The sequence below is a fragment of the Schistocerca americana genome, chromosome 1 (assembly GCF_021461395.2).
Source record: "Schistocerca americana isolate TAMUIC-IGC-003095 chromosome 1, iqSchAmer2.1, whole genome shotgun sequence".
NCBI classification, from domain to species: Eukaryota; Metazoa; Arthropoda; class Insecta; order Orthoptera; family Acrididae; genus Schistocerca; species Schistocerca americana.
Window position 1 is genome coordinate 553,537,207 of NC_060119.1, and position 17,385 is coordinate 553,554,591.

The window sequence follows — 17,385 nt, forward strand, 5'->3', positions numbered from 1 at the left end:
CAGGCAGTTGTGTGAAGCTGCCGTGCCATAGTGGCATAGTGATTAGCACATATGCCTACTGAGCAGGAGACTTTGGTTCGAATCCCAGCGTTGGTACAAAGTTTCATTCATTGCTTCAGTCTGAATAAATACATCTTAGTGTCTGATACTTGAAAGGGTCTCTGGAACCATATAGTATCCCCCATTTTGTTCAATGCTGACATGCTATTCCAATATAGTCAGAGAGCCTCTGCAGTGCTGTTCAAGTTTAGCAGGAATATTAAGTGGGCTGAGGCATGAATAACAATTCGGATTGAGGAAGGAGGCAAGCTAAGATAGTCCACGCAGGTGTACAAGGCACTGCTCAAGGGTTTAGTGGTTAGCATATCTGCCTAGTGAGCAGGTGAATTAGGTTCAAATCCTGGTCTTGATGCAAATTTTCATTTGTTGCTTCAGTCCACATAAACACAGCACGAATGTAAATAGTTACAGATTTCTGTAATCACAACCCCCCTATTTGTAGCTACTAATATTCAGCAGCAATGATGTTCTTCACAGATTCAGTCACAGGTAATTTACTCATGCTTTCCTGCAGAAGTAAGATACTGCTCATTTAATTTCTTTTCTACCCTGTCAACTGCTGCAGACTTAACAAAATTCTGGCCATTTTTGCTTTGGAATGTCACTGACTACAGTTGATGTGATGAGTAAAAAACAAATAACTTAAAATGAGGTCACTTTGACATCCAGAAGAGACTGGTGACCTTGATATCTACATAAATCATAGAATTCACAGCAGTGGTCACATTTTATTTTATTTTTTAAGCTAATCACACAGTCATTAGCTCAAAAACTAGCTCTACTTCTGGTGCCCAATTCTTAACAATTTACTGAGAATTATTTGGAAAATAGTTATGGTAACACCACTGTAAGTCTCTTAATTGTATTACCCAAATGAAATCAACAGGAGTATTTCAAAGAACTATATATTGGCCAGGGGATCTGCAGTCAGCAAAGTTGATAACTTTTCTGAAACTTCCATGAACGTAATCAGTATAATAATAATCTCCTATAAAGTAGAATTTGATTAATGGCTACTATTTCACTACCTATCTGTCTCATAAATGAACATTGTGGGTAACAAAATGAATACAAAAATCAAATAATTTTACATCACTGCTTCATAGATTTGTTGCCAAAATTGATATTTTTCCAGCCACATACAATTTTCAGTATGTCACCTCACACACAATTCAAACATGTAGTGCCCACAATGATTGTAATGCTGAATTCTATGGTCCTCTACTCTATGATACACACTATGAAAGATTAGCATCAATACAGTTAAACTGAGTCTACATCTCAGAACCAAGATGTCTTCACTGAACATTTCTGTCTGTATTTTAAAGGCTTCACATAGTTATACTCTTCTAGGTGATACACTGCTCACACATATTAAGGAACATAAACTATATTCCATAGAGAATAATGGTTTTCACTCCACTTACCTGAGATTTGGAGAGAATTTTCAGAGCATATTTCTGATTGGTATCTCTCTTACAAGCTAAGTATACTTTTCCAAATGCTCCACTTGATATAATGTCAAGTACCTGAAATGGAAGGAAATAGAAAGTAAATGTAAGATACAAGGTCAATAAATAAAAATACAAATTATTGAATCAGATTTGAGAAAAAATGTTTTGAGTCTACAACATGCATTACATAAAAGTCGAAAACAAAAATGCGTGGGAGACTGGAGAGAAGGAATATATAAACAGCTGATATTATTTTATCGCAACTTTTATCACTGAAATTCAATAATAACAGAAATGTGCACACAAATTGTCTCTCAGACCCTCTGCAACTCCTGAAAAAAGCTGCATTAAAGGAAAATACAGCCTATTCACAATGTCAGAGTACAGAATCAAACAAATAGAAATTATTTACTGGCAGATATAGTACAAAACTGGAACAGCAGTACAGGGGCTGAAAAGATGAGGAAGAGTATAAGAGAAAAAAAAATGCAAACTGAAAAGTGGAAGTGAAGTACAGAAAACACAAACACACAAAGATAAATTGAAAGAAAAAAAAGTAAGTGCTGTAAAGCAAGATAAATTAACTGCTGTAAGTAAAAAGTGATAAATGGAAAACTTCACCTAGAAGTGAAGAAATGTTCCAACAGAGCTGTCAGGAACATTTCAAAAGCATTACACAGTGTGTGGATAACTATTAGCATGGTATGTTCAGTCTGACTACTACATTAGCTGTGAGACAAAAATCAGTTTAAACTGGAATATAGCTGTTTTACGACAAGTCTCTCTGTAATCCTACTTAAAACTGATTAGAAAAATACCAACTGCAGTCCATCACAGTATATGGCCGCAGTAGAGTTCACAGTGTGTCAGTGTGCTAACAAATTTTGTGAAAGGTGAATATACAACACACCACTTACTCATTATATACCATAGGTCCCAACAAGAATGGGAACACTAAACAATGTCAGACAATTCAAGACGTACATTAACAGAACATTGTAGATGCCAGAAGCTAATTCCACAGGTCTATTAACAAATTAATTATGATTAAATTGATATATTCTATTTGTTCTTACACAGTCATAACTGAACATCATACAGATAAGATTGACAGAAAGCCGCTGATTTCAAAAATGTTTGCCGGCTGAGGTGGCCGAGCGGTTCTAGGCGCTGCAGTCTGGAACCGCGCGACCGCTATGGTCGCAGGTTCGAATCCTGCCTCGGGCACGGATGTGTGTGATGTCCTTAGGTTAGTTAGGTTTAAGTAGTTATAAGTTCTAGGGGACTGATGACCTCAGAAGTTGAGTCCCATAGTGTTCAGAGCCATTTGAACCAAAAATGTTTCTTCCTTACTCATTACTGCTTTCTTAATGTTTACATGACTACAGTAACGTTTATTAAAAAGCTAGCGGTATCCTGTGGTGTTACCCATGATTAAACAGTTATTTATAAAGAAACATTAATGCCAAAACTCACTATCCACATGTGTGCACCATCCCAAAAGTTATCATTTAGAGTTATTGAGATACAAGCCACTTGTGGCCCAGCAAACCACACACACACACACACACACACACACACACACACACACACACACACACACACATGTTTAAGGAAAAACATTTTCATATGGCCGAGTATCGAATTACAAAATATGCCAGGAATGGGAAAGAATAATTTCAGGACTGTTTGCAACAAGCCTAGCATGGAAAAGATCATAATTGTCTTGATGTGTACGGAGAGCCAGAAACCTATTGCAATACTTCTCTGTAAACAATGTTCTGAGACTTCTTGTTCTCTGTGTGTATGTAGAAATTTCTGACTCTCGACACATGCAAGCAGCCAACATAAAGCTACCCATGTGAAAAATATTGTGTGGCCAGATGAATACCTGCCACTTTTAACACTTGTTCGTGGCTGTTATTTACAGTGATTGAGAAGGCCACTTTCAAGTGGAACTGCAAGTGTTTTGACTGGAAAGGCAAGCTTGGTACTATGATAGGAATTTGTGGTACAACACTGTCCCTCCTTTGGCTCTGCTGGTAAGGATGGTGGGCTGCTAGATAAGCATTCTCAGCTTTGTGATGCACAGCCTGCTGCCATTGCAAAATCTGGAATGGTTACACATCACTATGACAGGCGCACCCACTTTCAGCTCCAACTTGTGGCATGCCACCTCTGCCACCTTTAATGAGTTTACAAAATCATGATATGTAGATGGTCACCTCACTAGTTACTTGATCAATAATATGTTTCTTGATGTTTCCCACTGATTCGGTCTTGGGCACCAGTATTGCTCTTTCACATAACCACTCCTTGCTGCTCAAGGTTATCTTCCAAGCTTACAACATTGCAGAAGTGGCTTTCAAAATTTATTAAGTCTTCTACAACCATTGCCATGCAGCCCAGCAATCACAAGGAGGTATTGGGCAAAGAGCCCAGACTCAATAGCTGCAGAGCAGTTGTGAGGTATAATTTTTCTACAGTGGCATAGATTTGAGGCACACAATGGTCTCACCTGCCACAGTGCCTCATCTGATGACCAGTAGCATTTGTTAGAAGTTGCGTGCAAGCAAGACAACCACTCCAACCATCAAGATTTGGTTACCATGGATGCCTTGCACATTTTGACTGTGTGCCTTGATTGCACGCTTGTGTAACACTGACCATTTATCCCACAAGATCAATTTGTACTGTGGCAATATAGTGGAACAACCCCTGCTTTTGCTTATATTGCAAGTGGGTGTTTCCTCACTCGCAAGGTTCAGCAGAAGCTTCAACACTGGCAGTCCTTCCTCTGCTGAGCAAGGCCACATCCACCCCACAAAACGTACAGCTATCACAACATTCCTGTCCCTGTAGAACTGCACTGTAGCAATTTTAACATGAATGTCTTGCCAACACCCCAAGGTTTGTCCAAGAAATTAAGACTCCCTTCTCCATTCTCCACGCAACTCAAAATGTTATTAAAATGTGCTTTTGCTCTGGTAATAGCTGGGGTTCAGTCTGGGCAACTTGATCCCCCAAGATTGTGGTGTCATAACTGAGCTCCCTGAGCAAATCAGTGGAAAACTCTCCTGTACACTGTGGGAGGGGAGGTGGGGGGGGGAGGGGTTGGGATGCCGAAATTAGACAGCCATTTTCACACCATTGAGAAAACTTTGTCTTCAATAAGTGTCAGCACTCATCATTGCCCTGTGCTGTCCCTTGGTACCAGTGTGCGATCTCTACTAATAATGTAGTTTCACATTTTGTTCCAAAATGTCATGAGGTTCATGAGTCCACAGCTGTTCAACATGACACCGAGGAAGTCTCTCAACGTGGATGGCAGCTGGCACAATGTGGCATCTTCCATCATAATGTCCCAAAGGCTATCATCTTCCAAAAGTCCCATCACTTCACATGCTTCCTGGAACATGGCTTTTTCCTGTCCATCAACTATTTCGAGGGCCTGAAAATTGATGTGGTCCAGACACAGGTCAGGAGCAAGTACACAAAATAAGAGTGTTACATGTACAGCGTAAATTCTGCCCAGGGCATTTGCCACCTTCATACAATGCCAAACTTCAGTGGCGACACCCTGCACGAGGCAGTTCCATTCTTTCCGTGACACATTCCATGTGTAATATTTTGGCACTTCCACACACAGCAATGTTTGGGCAACATAGTCCATTTGGCACAGATGGAAAAATGCAGTGAGGGCAGCAGAGGGCAGTGTTGATACTCGATCACACAAGTTGGTCTCAATGAAGTACACCACTGGGAAGATACACCACGAGATGTGTTCAATGTTGGGTGTCTCTTGTGAAATGGCAAGCCCAATATCCATCTTGCACTTTCTTGCTGCTCACATCTACACTTCATCTCTTGGGTCAATGAAAGCATAGCCATTATGGTTCACAATAAATATCACCTGGTCACTGCTTTTTTTTATGTACACTGACAGAAAAAAGTCACAACACCAAAAAGTAATTAATGTAGAGTAATTAAATTTGGGAAATACATTTGTTTAGACAACATGTGTAAGTAATTAACATTGCTAGATCACAGGCTAATGTATGTGTGAGATAAGCCATTGCAAATGTGAAATGGTAGTACATTAATAACAGGTTTCACCACCAGAATGTTGAATGCAAGCATGTAACCAATGCACAGGTGCTGGATGTCAGTTTGTTGGATGGGGTTCCATGCTCGCTGCACTTGGTCAGTCAGCACAGGGACAGTTAATGCTGTTTGTGGATGATGCTGGATTTGTTGTCCGATGATATACTATGGTGTCGAGTATAGAAGTGTTGATGAACTGCTCAGTGAAAATTAGTTTTATAACATTGGTAAACTGTGTATTATGTAATGAAATAGTTGAAAATGGAATAAGGATATGTCCCATTTCTCAAAATGATATCAAACAGAGTGCTTTGGTGTTTCAAATTTTTGTAATTCGTTTTGTGAATGTGGAGTACAAACGTGTAATGGCCATCAATCTGCAGTATAAATGTACACCACCTGACTCAAAGAAATTATGTCAATGTCTCTTCAATGTGATATGGAGACATGTGAGCAGTATTTACATTTAATTTAAAAACCCATGAAAAGTGTCACAGGTATTTGAAATACTATTATTGACAAAATCAGTCATGAGTTTGATAAGCCAAAGAAGGTTGCGCATCATAAACAATGTGAAAAAAATGTGCCTACAGAGACACATAATCAATTCAGTATACTTGATGAAGAAATAAGTACAGAAATGACTGTAAACAATATAAACAAACATGTGCAGAAAGAAAAAACAACAGGCCTAAAATTGCAAAGTACCAAACTCAAAATGAATATACACTCAGACAGTCACAGACATGGCCCAGTGGAAATTTTACGTATTGAACATGGAATAAATGCTACTTCTTCTGTAAAACCAGGTGCACCAATGACTGAAGTATCAAGAAACACAAAAGATGAAAAAGTCTAATTCTAATCGATGTACTATAATAATTGGGGGTGCTAATGACATATATAAAAATGAATTAATTAAAGCCACAAATAACTCGAAACGAACCTTGAGTTGCAACAAGAACACATCAGCAGTTTTTGGAATTCCACACAGACATGATCTGATAGAAAGTTCTAGTTTGAATGTAGAAATTGCTAAGGCAAACAGACAGCTCCAAAAAAATGCAAAGCATTCCTCAAGACACATTTCTTATCTCCTGATTTCTTGCAGAGAGAGAACTTTACTAAACATGGTTTGCATTTACATGTAAGTGGAAAGTCACTCCTTGGACATAAAATTGTAAAACTGCTAGATAAAAAAGTACTGAGTACTCCAACATCAGCAGCAGTACCCACTCCAGTAAAAGCATAAACAACAGCAGAAGCCCAACCAACACTACAACCAGCTTCATCTTCAGCAGCACCAACAATGTCAGCAATGAGTACTCCAGGAACCACCACAGCAGTCTTAGGAACAACACCAGAAGCCCAACCAACACCACAATCAGCTTCAGTAACCACTTCATCAGAACCAACAGCAGCAGCAGCAATATTTTCTGGGTTACCAATTGGAAGAATTGTGAGGCAGCCAAATCACCTCAATGTTCTTTTTGTGTCAAAGAGCCTCAAGAAGGCAGCATTAAGATAAGTAATAACTTATTTAAGTTTGCAGCTCATAATCAGCTTTCAGTCCTATATCAAAATTTTAAGGTTTATGCAATAAGTTGGGTGATCTTGAAGTCTTCTTAAGTGACAGTTTTAACCAAGTATCTGTTAAATATGTCAGTGAACACTGGTTACAAAACTCTCAAATATGTTCAGCAGCCCTCCCCAAATTTAAAATCATAAGCAGTTTTTGCTGACAAAAGTACAGATGTGGAGGTGTATGTATTTATGATAGAGGCAATCTTAATTCTAAAGAAGTAAAGTTATGCAATGTGAAGTGTACAGAAAAAGAATTTGAATACTGTGTCTGTGAACTAACTGACAGTGGTTTGGTAATTGTCTGTATACATACGTCACCTTCTGGGAACATTCATTTTTATTTTTTTATTTTTTTTTAATCTTGAGGATGTTATGAACGAATTGAGACATAGGTCAAAATCAACAATTGTACGGGGTGATTTCAATGTCAGTTTTAGAAGTTATAATTAAACATTTCGCTGACACATTTAAGTCTCTTTTTATCATCTAACAAAAATTATCAAAGTAGACGAAATGAATTAAAATTTGTGCTGTGGACAGGGCTTGAATCCGGGTCTTCTTGCTTGCTAGGTAGAAATGCTAACCATTACAACACCACAGGACAATGGTCAGCATTACTGCACAAACTACCTAAACTGAGTGCCCTCCACTCATTACACCACTGTACTGCAGTGGTGTAATGGTTAGCATTTCTGCCTAGCAAGCAAGAAGACCTGGGTTTGAGTCCCGGCCACAGCACAAATTTTAAATCATTTCGTCTGCTTCGATAATTAATTTTAGAAGTAATAATAATGCACACAAGGAACAATTGCTAAATCTCTTCAGTTTGTATAATTTAGAAGCCACAGTATACGATATCACCAGGTATGGAGATGGGTGTGAGACAACACTTGATCAGGTGTTTATTAACAAAGAGACCTGTAGTTATGAGGTTGAAGTAACAGATACCAGTTTCTCTGTCTACATGGCAATCAAGCTCTTACTAAAAAATATGGTTAGGAAAAAACATAACAGTGGAAACTATATAGAAACAAGATACATTAATGAAAGTAGCCTTAGGAATCTTCATAGCATGTTGCATGGTGTTGAAGTCCACAGCTCGTGGTCTAGTGGCTAGTGCTGCTGCCTCTGGATCACGGTGTCACGGGTTTGATTCCCGGCTGGGTTGCGGATTTTCTCTACCCAGGGACTGGGTGTTTGTGTTGTTCTTGTGTTGTCCTCATCATTTCAGCATCCTCATGCTCATTTACGTAACAGGGTGGCGACAGAAAGGGTATCTGGCCTACCCTTAAATTAACCCTGCCAAATCTGATCATACCCATGCCAACCCTGCAAAACTGTTGGACAAAGGCATCAGGAAAAGAAGAAAGGGAGAAGTTACATAGTGTTGAATGGGACAGAGAGACAAATAAAGCTGTAGACTCTAAATATTAGTCATTTTTCTCTGATTATAAATACTGCTTTGATGTCACCTTCCCCCTTAGAGAAGTAAAAATCTCTCTCAAATCTAATTAATGGTTAACTGTGAGAATTAAGAAATCTGCAGACACTCTTAGAAATCTGGGTTGGCATTCAAAGTGTAATGCAGCATTAAAGCCATATCTTAAGTGCTACAGGAAAGTCTACAGAAAAGTTATTCATGCAGCAAAAAAACTGAACAATGATTTTAAAAATGTTCAAAAGTGTGTGAAATCTTATGGGACTTAACTGGTAAGGTCATCAATCCCTAAGCTTACACACTACTTAACCTAAATTATCCTAAGGACAAACACACACACTCACGCCCGAGGAAGGACTCGAACCTCCGCCAGGGCCAGCCGCACAGACAATGATTTAATTATCAGAAAAGGAAGCAATAAAACCAAATCAGTCTGGAAGGTCATAACCACAACATAGGTAAATCCAAAGTGACAAACAATAATCTTACCATAAAAAAGGAAGGAAAAGTTGTTGAAGACCCTCTATGTGTTGCCAATATGTTCAATATCTATTACATTAACACTGCTCAAAATCTCATCAAGATCCTGTGGAACTCAAAAGTTAGTAAGTCAAAAGTTCCCACAAATGAAAAGACAATGGTTTTGTACCCAGTTACGCATTCAGAAGTAAGAAATGCAATCAATAAGCAGACAAATAAAATGTCCTGTGCATGTGATGGTACTCCTGAAAAGGTCACAAAACATATATGGTTATAGGCTATGCCCATTCCAAGGTTCATCCAAATCCACCCAGCCACTTCAGTGTGGAGTAGTGACAAACATACTAACCAGACAATGAAAGAAAATAAGCATTTCCTACTTTGGTGCAGTGTAAATTTTTTATTTGTATGTGCAACAACATCTGTCACGTGTGTACCTGTCACCAGTGGATATGCTCATGTATCATAAATCCAGCATCACTAAAAGCCCACTATGTTCTTCATGTACAGGCACGATGTCTCTCTGTCATACAGCATTTAAATAAGACTGTCATGTGTCTTCAAGCATCTCAGAAGTCATAACATACGACTGAGACTCAGTGGTTAAAACACATTGAGCTTTCATGGAAGAGGACTGTATTAATTACGTTGAATCATATTATGTAAAGCATATTAAACAATAAAATCATTTTCACAAATACGATACAGTTCAAAAGTCAAAGAGTAAATAACTTTTGCTATGAGTAATTATTGTTCAAGATTTGGCACTCTATAAATATCATGTACTACATATTTTTAAAAGTAGCCCATGTTTTAATTCACTGTATAAGCTAATCCCTTCAAAATCTGTACAGCCATTTCTGCGTGAAGGCGTAACAAACATACTCGCACACACACTTTTGCACTTATAATACATATGTGATAACAGGTACCTGCATGCTATAAAAATAGGGGCCTATTTATGGTGAAAAAGAGAGTACTTCAGTCACTGAATCTAAATAACAAATATACATGTGCACTCCATTGTTATTGGGACTGAACCTTGCTGCCACCATTGGGAAGCAATTGTGCAGTGGCCTATGATTTAAATGTGGCATCATTACTGTCACATTTACTCCCTGGAAACTCAGTTTCACTTGTCTCACTGTATTTATAATACTCTGGATTGTGAAACTTCTACACAGATTAAAAATGTGTGTTGGGCTAGGACTATAAGCCAGAGACTTGTCTTTCGTGGGCAATGTTCTTACTACCTAAGCTATTCAGACAACTCTTGATGCACCTTGTCAACTTCAAATTTGCTGGTTTCTCTCTTATATTTCAACATTCCAGACTGATTTTGCTTTATTCTTAGGCTAAAACCACACCACGAACCATGGTAGAACTTCACATGGAGGGATGGCTTGTATAACTCAACGATACCAGTAACCATCATCTACATCTACGTCTATACTTTGCAAACCATCATGAGGTGTGTAACTCAACGATACCAGTAACCATCATCTACATCTACGTCTATACATTGCAAACCTATGATGGTTTGCAAAGTATAGACGTAGTTGTAGATGATGGTTACTGGTATCGTTGAGTTATACAAGCCACGTTTCTGGAAGTATTTGTATGGATCACATAACTAATTAGGAGGCATTGAATAGAATTGGGGAGAAGAGGAGTTTGTGGCACAACTTGACGAGAAGAAGGGACCAGTTGGTAGGACATGTTCTGAGGCATCAAGGGATCACAAATTTAGCATTGGAGGGCAGCGTGGAGGGTAAAAATCGTAGAGGGAGACCAAGAGATGAATACACTAAACAGATTCAGAAGGATGTAGGTTGCAGTAAGAACTGGGAGATGAAGAAACTTGCACAGGATAGGGTAGCATGGAGAGCTGCATCAAACCAGTCTAAGGACTGAAGACCACAACAACAACAACATGAGGTGCATGGCAGAGGATGCACCCCACTGTACCAGTTCTTACAGTTCTTCCCATTCCACATATGGAGCACAGGAAGAAAGATTGTTTGAATGCCTCTGTGCATGTAGTAATTATTCTAATTTTATCCTCACGATCCTCAAGTGAGCAATACACAGGGGATTGCAGTACATTCCTAGTCATCATTTAAAGCTGGTTCTTGAAACTTTGTTAGCAGACTTTCTTGGGACACTTTACATCTATCTTCAAGAGTCTTCCAGTTCAGTTCCTTCAGTATCTCTGTGATACTGTCTCACAGATTAAACAAACCTGTGACCATGCAAGCTGCCCTTCTCTGTATATATTCAATATTCTCTGATAACACTTTTTGGTCCAGGTCCCACACATTTGAGCAATATTCTAGAATCGGTCACAAGAGTGATTTGTAAGTTATCTTCTTTGTAGACTGACTGTACTTCCCTCTTATTCTACCAGTAAACAGAAGTGATCATTCAATTTCATACTACTGCAAAGTGCTACATCCAGGTATTTGTATGAGTTGGCCAATTCCAACAGTGCCTAACTGATATTATATAGTCATCAGATACTATGTTTTGTTCATTTTGTGAAGTGCACAATTTTACATTTCTGAACATTTAATGCAAGTTGCCAGTCCTTGCACCATTTTGAAATATTATCAAGATCTGACTGAATATTTATGCAGCTTCTTTCAGATACTACTTCATTACAGATAACTGCATCATCTACAAAAAGCCTTAGCACACAATGAATATTACCTGCAAGGTCGTTAATATACAAGATGAACAGCAAGTTTTCCAACACAATTCCCAGAGGCACACCTGAAGTTACTTCTACATCGGACAACTCTCCATCCAAGATAACACGCTGCATCCTCCCTACCAGTAAGTCCTCCATCCAATCACAAATTTCACTTTATACTCCGATGATCACACTTTTGACAATAAGTGTAGGTGTGGTACTGAGTTAAATGCTTTTTGGAAATCAAAAAATACTGCATCTACCTGACTTCCTTGACCCAAGCTTTGATGTTTTCAGAATCAATGCTGGTTGGCATTGAGGAGGTCATTCTGTTCAGAGCACAGAAAATGTTATAAGATTCTATAACAAATAAATGTCAAGGATATTGGACTGTAATTTTGTGGATCAATTTTACTACTCTAGACGGGTGTGATATGCGCTTTTTTTCAGGAATTGTATATAGTTTTCTGTTTGAGGGTTCTACAATATATTACAGTTAGAAGAGGGGCTGACTCATCCACAAATTCAGTATAGAATAACATCATAACATCAGAGAGGTATTTGGGAGAGGCCACAGAAAGATATTGTTCCTGAAGAGAAACAACAGTCTTTTCAGTGGTCACAGAGCAACACAGTCTGGATGACTGATAGATCTGACCTTTTAATACTAGTCAACTTGGCTTTTCTATGCCAGTACTATGAATGGCTGAAAGCAAAGGAAAGCTACATTTGTTATATTTCCTGAAGCCCTGCAGCTGTACTTTATGGGTTAATGATGATGGTGCCCTCCCAGGTAAAATATTCCATAGTTAAAATGGCACCTCACTTGGATCTCTGGGTGGGAACTACTCAGGAGGGTGTTGTCATACTGCAAAGAATAGAATGTTTGATACTTTAAAGGGAAGAAAGAGAAATGGATTGGTTGAATTTGGATACAGAGAGGTGACAAAAATCATGAGAGATCTTCTAATATCATGTCAGACCTCCTTCTGCCCAGCATAGTGCAACAACTTGACATGGCATGGGCTCCAGTCATTGGGAGTCCCCTGCACAAATACTGAGCCATGCCGCCTATATAGCCATCCACAATTGTGAAAGTGTTGCCAGTGCAGGATTTTGTGCAAAACTGACCTCTCAATTATGTCCCATAAATATTCAAGGGAAGTCACGTCGGGTGATCTGGATGGCCAAATCCATCACTCAGAGTGACCACAATGTTCTTCAAACCAGTCACGAACAACTGTGACCTGGTGACATGGCTGTCAACATAGAATTCATGAATGGCTGCAAATTGTTGCCAAGTAGCCAAACATAACCAGTTTGAGTCAGTGATTGGTTCAGTTGGACCATTCCATCTAAACATAGATGACTGTGTTATCCAGCTACCATCAGCTTGCCACCACTGGCTTGCATAGTGCTTTGCTGACAACTTGGATCCATGGCTTTGTGGGACCTGCACCACATTCAAAGCCTAACATCAGCTCTTACCATCTGAAACAGGCACTCATCTGATAGAGGCTCATCTGACCAGGTCACAGTTTTCCAATCATCTAGCGTCCAACCAATATGATCATGAGCCCTGGAGGTGGACTGCAGACAATGTCAATCTGTTACCAAACACACTAGTGTTCATTGTCTGCTGCCATAGCTCATTAATGCCAAATTTCACCACACTGTCCTAATGGATATGTTTCTCATACATCCCACATTGATTTCTGTAGTTATTTCACACAGTGTTGCTTGTCTGTTAATCTGACAACTCTACGCAAACTCCACTGCTATTGTTCATTATGTGAAGGCTATTGGCCACTTTGTTGTCCGTGGTAAGGGGTAATGCCTGAAATTTGGTATTCTCAGCAAACTTGGCAGCTAATCTCAGAATATTAAATTCCCTATTGATTTCCAAAATGGAATGTCTCATGAGTCTAGCTCCAACTACTATTCCACATTCAAAATCTGTTAATTTCCATCATATGGCCATACTCATGTTGAAAACCTTTTCATATAAATCATCTGAGTACAAACAACAGATCTGCCAACACACTGCCCTTTTACACCTTGTGTATACAACACTATTGCCATCTCTATAAGTGCATATTGCTATCCCTTGACTTTTGTCACCTCACTGTATAGTGGAAGTTAGGGAAGTGTGGTAGCAGGAGGAAGAGGATCTCTGGTCAGGTGAGTACAAGGTTATCAACACAATATGCAGTAGTAGTAATGCAGGAGTAGATCTAATAATAAACAATAAAATAGGAATTAATGTCAACCACTACAAACAGCATAATGACCAAACCATCACAGCAAGATAGACACAAGACCACAACCCACCACAGTTTTAAAAGTACGGTATATGTACCAACTACATACACATATGATGAAGATTCTGAAAAAATGTACGATGAAATAAAAGAAATTATTCAGAATGTTAAGGGAAATAAAAATGTAATTGTGCTAGGGGCTGGATTTTTACAGTAGCAAAAGGAGGAAAAGGAAATGTTGTGACTCGTCGATCATTCAACGTGCCGCCGCGCAATTACGCGCGTCCTCTACGTGCGGCGCTGTCTGCCAGCCATGCAGCAGCTGCGCCACCTAAGCGGCCAGCCGAGCAGCAGCCGCTAGACTGGGACTCAGTGTTCATTCTAATGCTAACGTGTACACATGTCTTACTTGTCAACTTACTCTGTGACTTATATGTGTTGTGTCATTCCGAAATACATGTGTTAAACTTGAAGTTCTAACAATTGGCGACGAGGTAGTGGATTTTTCCTTTTCACCGTTGACTCACAGGATTCCATGGCTACTGTCGAGCAACTATTGCAAAATCTCCTTGAACAGCAAACGCTTCTAACAGCGGCGATTCGCGATTTCATCACGGCATCAAATGCGGGGCGTTTCTCGTCATTGGCTATACCTCCTTTTCCTCCTTACGACGAGATGGCGGAAGACTGGTCTGATTATGAAAAACGTCTTCGACAGCACTTCTTGGCATTTCATGTCACGGACGAACAACCATGTAAGTCTCTGTTCCTTTCCTGGATTTCACCTCAAATGTATCGGTTGTTGTCGCAATTGGCTCCTTTGAAGGATCCTGCGTCTTTGTCCTTCGCTGAAATGTGCTCACTTCTGTCTGTCTATTTTCAAAAGTAAACGCATGTGGTAGCCTCTCGTGTTGCCTTTTATCATTGTCAAAAACAGCCACATCAATCCTATCGTGCTTGGGCTGCTGAACTTCACAGCCTCAGTCGAAAGTGTCAATTTGTTACTGACGTTCACAAAGAATCCTATGCCGATTCCATGGTATGGGATGCTATTATCCGGTCGGCGCCTGACAAACAAGTTCGGCAACGTGCCCTTCAGTTGGCGAATCTGACTCTAGATGAAGTTCTCTCCATTGCACAGTCTTTTGAAATTTCTCGCGCCGCTGGGGCGCAAATAGCGGCGTGGGGTGACGTCGGGGAAATACAACCTCTGTGCACTGTCGACGATGCATGCGCCGCGCCCCCGCCGGCCGACGTGGCCGCAGTGCGCTCCCATGCGCAGCCTCGACCTAGCCATAAACAACCCGCTAAGAAACTGCAGCAAAACCCCCGGCAACTTCCTTCATGTCCGCGGTGTTTTACGAAACATTCACGCGAGAATTGTCCCCAACGTTGGGCTGTGTGTCACAATTGCAAAAAGAGAGGTCATGTGTCTTCCGTTTGCAAATCTGACCGCATACACGATGTTCATGAACGTGATGCTGATTCTGATTCTGTGTTGTCTGTCAGTTGCACTTCTTCCCTTTCAGGGAAGTTATTCCTCACTGTCCAAATCCTTGGTCGAGATGTTCGCATGCAAGTGGATACCGGTTCCGCTGCCACTATAATTAATTCTCATATGTATCTTCAGTTGGGTTCTCCACTCCTGTCACCTGTCACTCGGCAATTATGGACGTACAATAAACAGAAGATTTCTCTCTTGGGACAGTTTAATGCTGAGGTATCTTATAAATCCGTTGTTCGCACTGTTCCCATATTTGTGGTCAACCAGAGCAATGCAGAAAATCTTTTTGGTTTCGATGCCTTTCGCGTCTTTGGGTTCTCCATAGATGACTCTGTCAATATTGTCTCTGATGCTATTCCTTATGCTCAACTGGATTCCTAGTCAACGACATTTTCGTCCCTTTTTTCTCCTGGGTTAGGCCGTACAAATGACTTTGAAGCTCATATCACGTTCAAACCCACTGCTAGGCCTAAGTTTTTTCGGGCTCGGCCCATTCCTGTGGCCCTTCGTGATCGGGTAAAACGGGAGTTGGATCGTCTCACTACTTCAGGGGTCTTGCTTCCTGTCACTTCCAGTGAGTGGTCCTCTCCTGTCGTTGTCGTTGCAAAGCCAAACGGTGATATTCGTCTCTGTGGCGATTTCAAAGCCACTGTAAATGCTCAATGTCTCATCGACACTTACCCTATGCCCTGTCCTGAAGAACTGTTCACTAAACTTGCTGGAGGCCAGTATTTTTCTAAAATTGACCTGTCAGAAGCTTATCACCAACTTCCTCTCGACGCTGCTTCCCGGCAGTTCCTGGTCCTTAACACGCCTTTCGGCCTCTATCAATACCAACACTTGCCATTCGGAGTTGCTAGCGCCCCTGCTCTCTTTCAGCGATTCTTGGAACAATTATTGCTCCCTGTCCCTGGGTGTATCAATTACATGGAGGACATTGTTGTCACTGGCTCCACCACTGAAGAACATCTTCAAAATCTCCGCACACTTTTTCATGTCTTACAGACAGCCGGTCTTAAGTATAATCTTCAGAAATCACAATTTTTTCAGGCATCTATCATGTACTTGGGGTTTCAACTCTCTCGGGATGGTATTCGTCCGCTTCAGCAAACTGTCGTTGCAATCGATGCCCTTCCTCGCCCTACATCTGTTAAGGAACTGCAGACCTTCTTGGGGAAAATAGCATACTATCACAAGTTTTTACCATCTGCGGCTTTGGTGGCTCAGCCGTTGCATCGCCTGTTGCATAAAAACGTGCCTTTTCACTGGTCCGCGTCATGCAATGCGGCTTTCCAGAAATTGAAGACTATGCTGAAACAGGCCCCGTGCCTGGCTACTTATCGACCTGGCCAACATCTTGTTCTTGCCACAGACGCCTCTCAATACAGGGTCGGTGCAGTCCTTGCGCACCGTTTTTCTGATGGTTCGGAACAGCCCATTGCTTATGCCTCCAAAACGCTCACGGATGCCCAACAAAAGTATTCTCAAATTGAGAAAGAAGCTTTGGCCATCATTTATGCTCTTCATAAGTTTGGTTTTTTTCTCTATGGCTCAAAATTTCATCTTGTTACGGATCACAAACCACTTGTTTCCTTGTTTCATCCATCAACGTCACTTCCCGACAAGGCTGCACACTGCCTCCAGCATTGGGCTCTTTACTTGTCTCGCTTCAATTATGAGATTCATTTCCGGCCAACGGCTCAACATGCAAATGCTGATGCTCTGTCTCGCCTTCCATTGGTCCTGATCAGGCATTCGATAGGGACGAACTTCTGTGTTTCCACCTGGATGTTGCCGAGCAGTGGGTT

At 40.4% G+C, this 17,385-nt stretch overlaps 1 protein-coding gene across 1 annotated transcript in view; it reads right to left on the reverse strand.

The window, feature by feature from the left end:
* The window catches only part of LOC124576444 (serine/threonine-protein kinase S6KL), a 194,900-nt gene that overhangs the window by 129,380 nt on the left and 48,135 nt on the right, over positions 1–17,385 (reverse strand). The window contains exon 4 of the mRNA XM_047131207.1: positions 1,488–1,589. Within this exon, the coding sequence (XP_046987163.1) occupies positions 1,488–1,589 (102 nt within the window). The remainder of the gene's footprint in view (positions 1–1,487; positions 1,590–17,385) is intronic.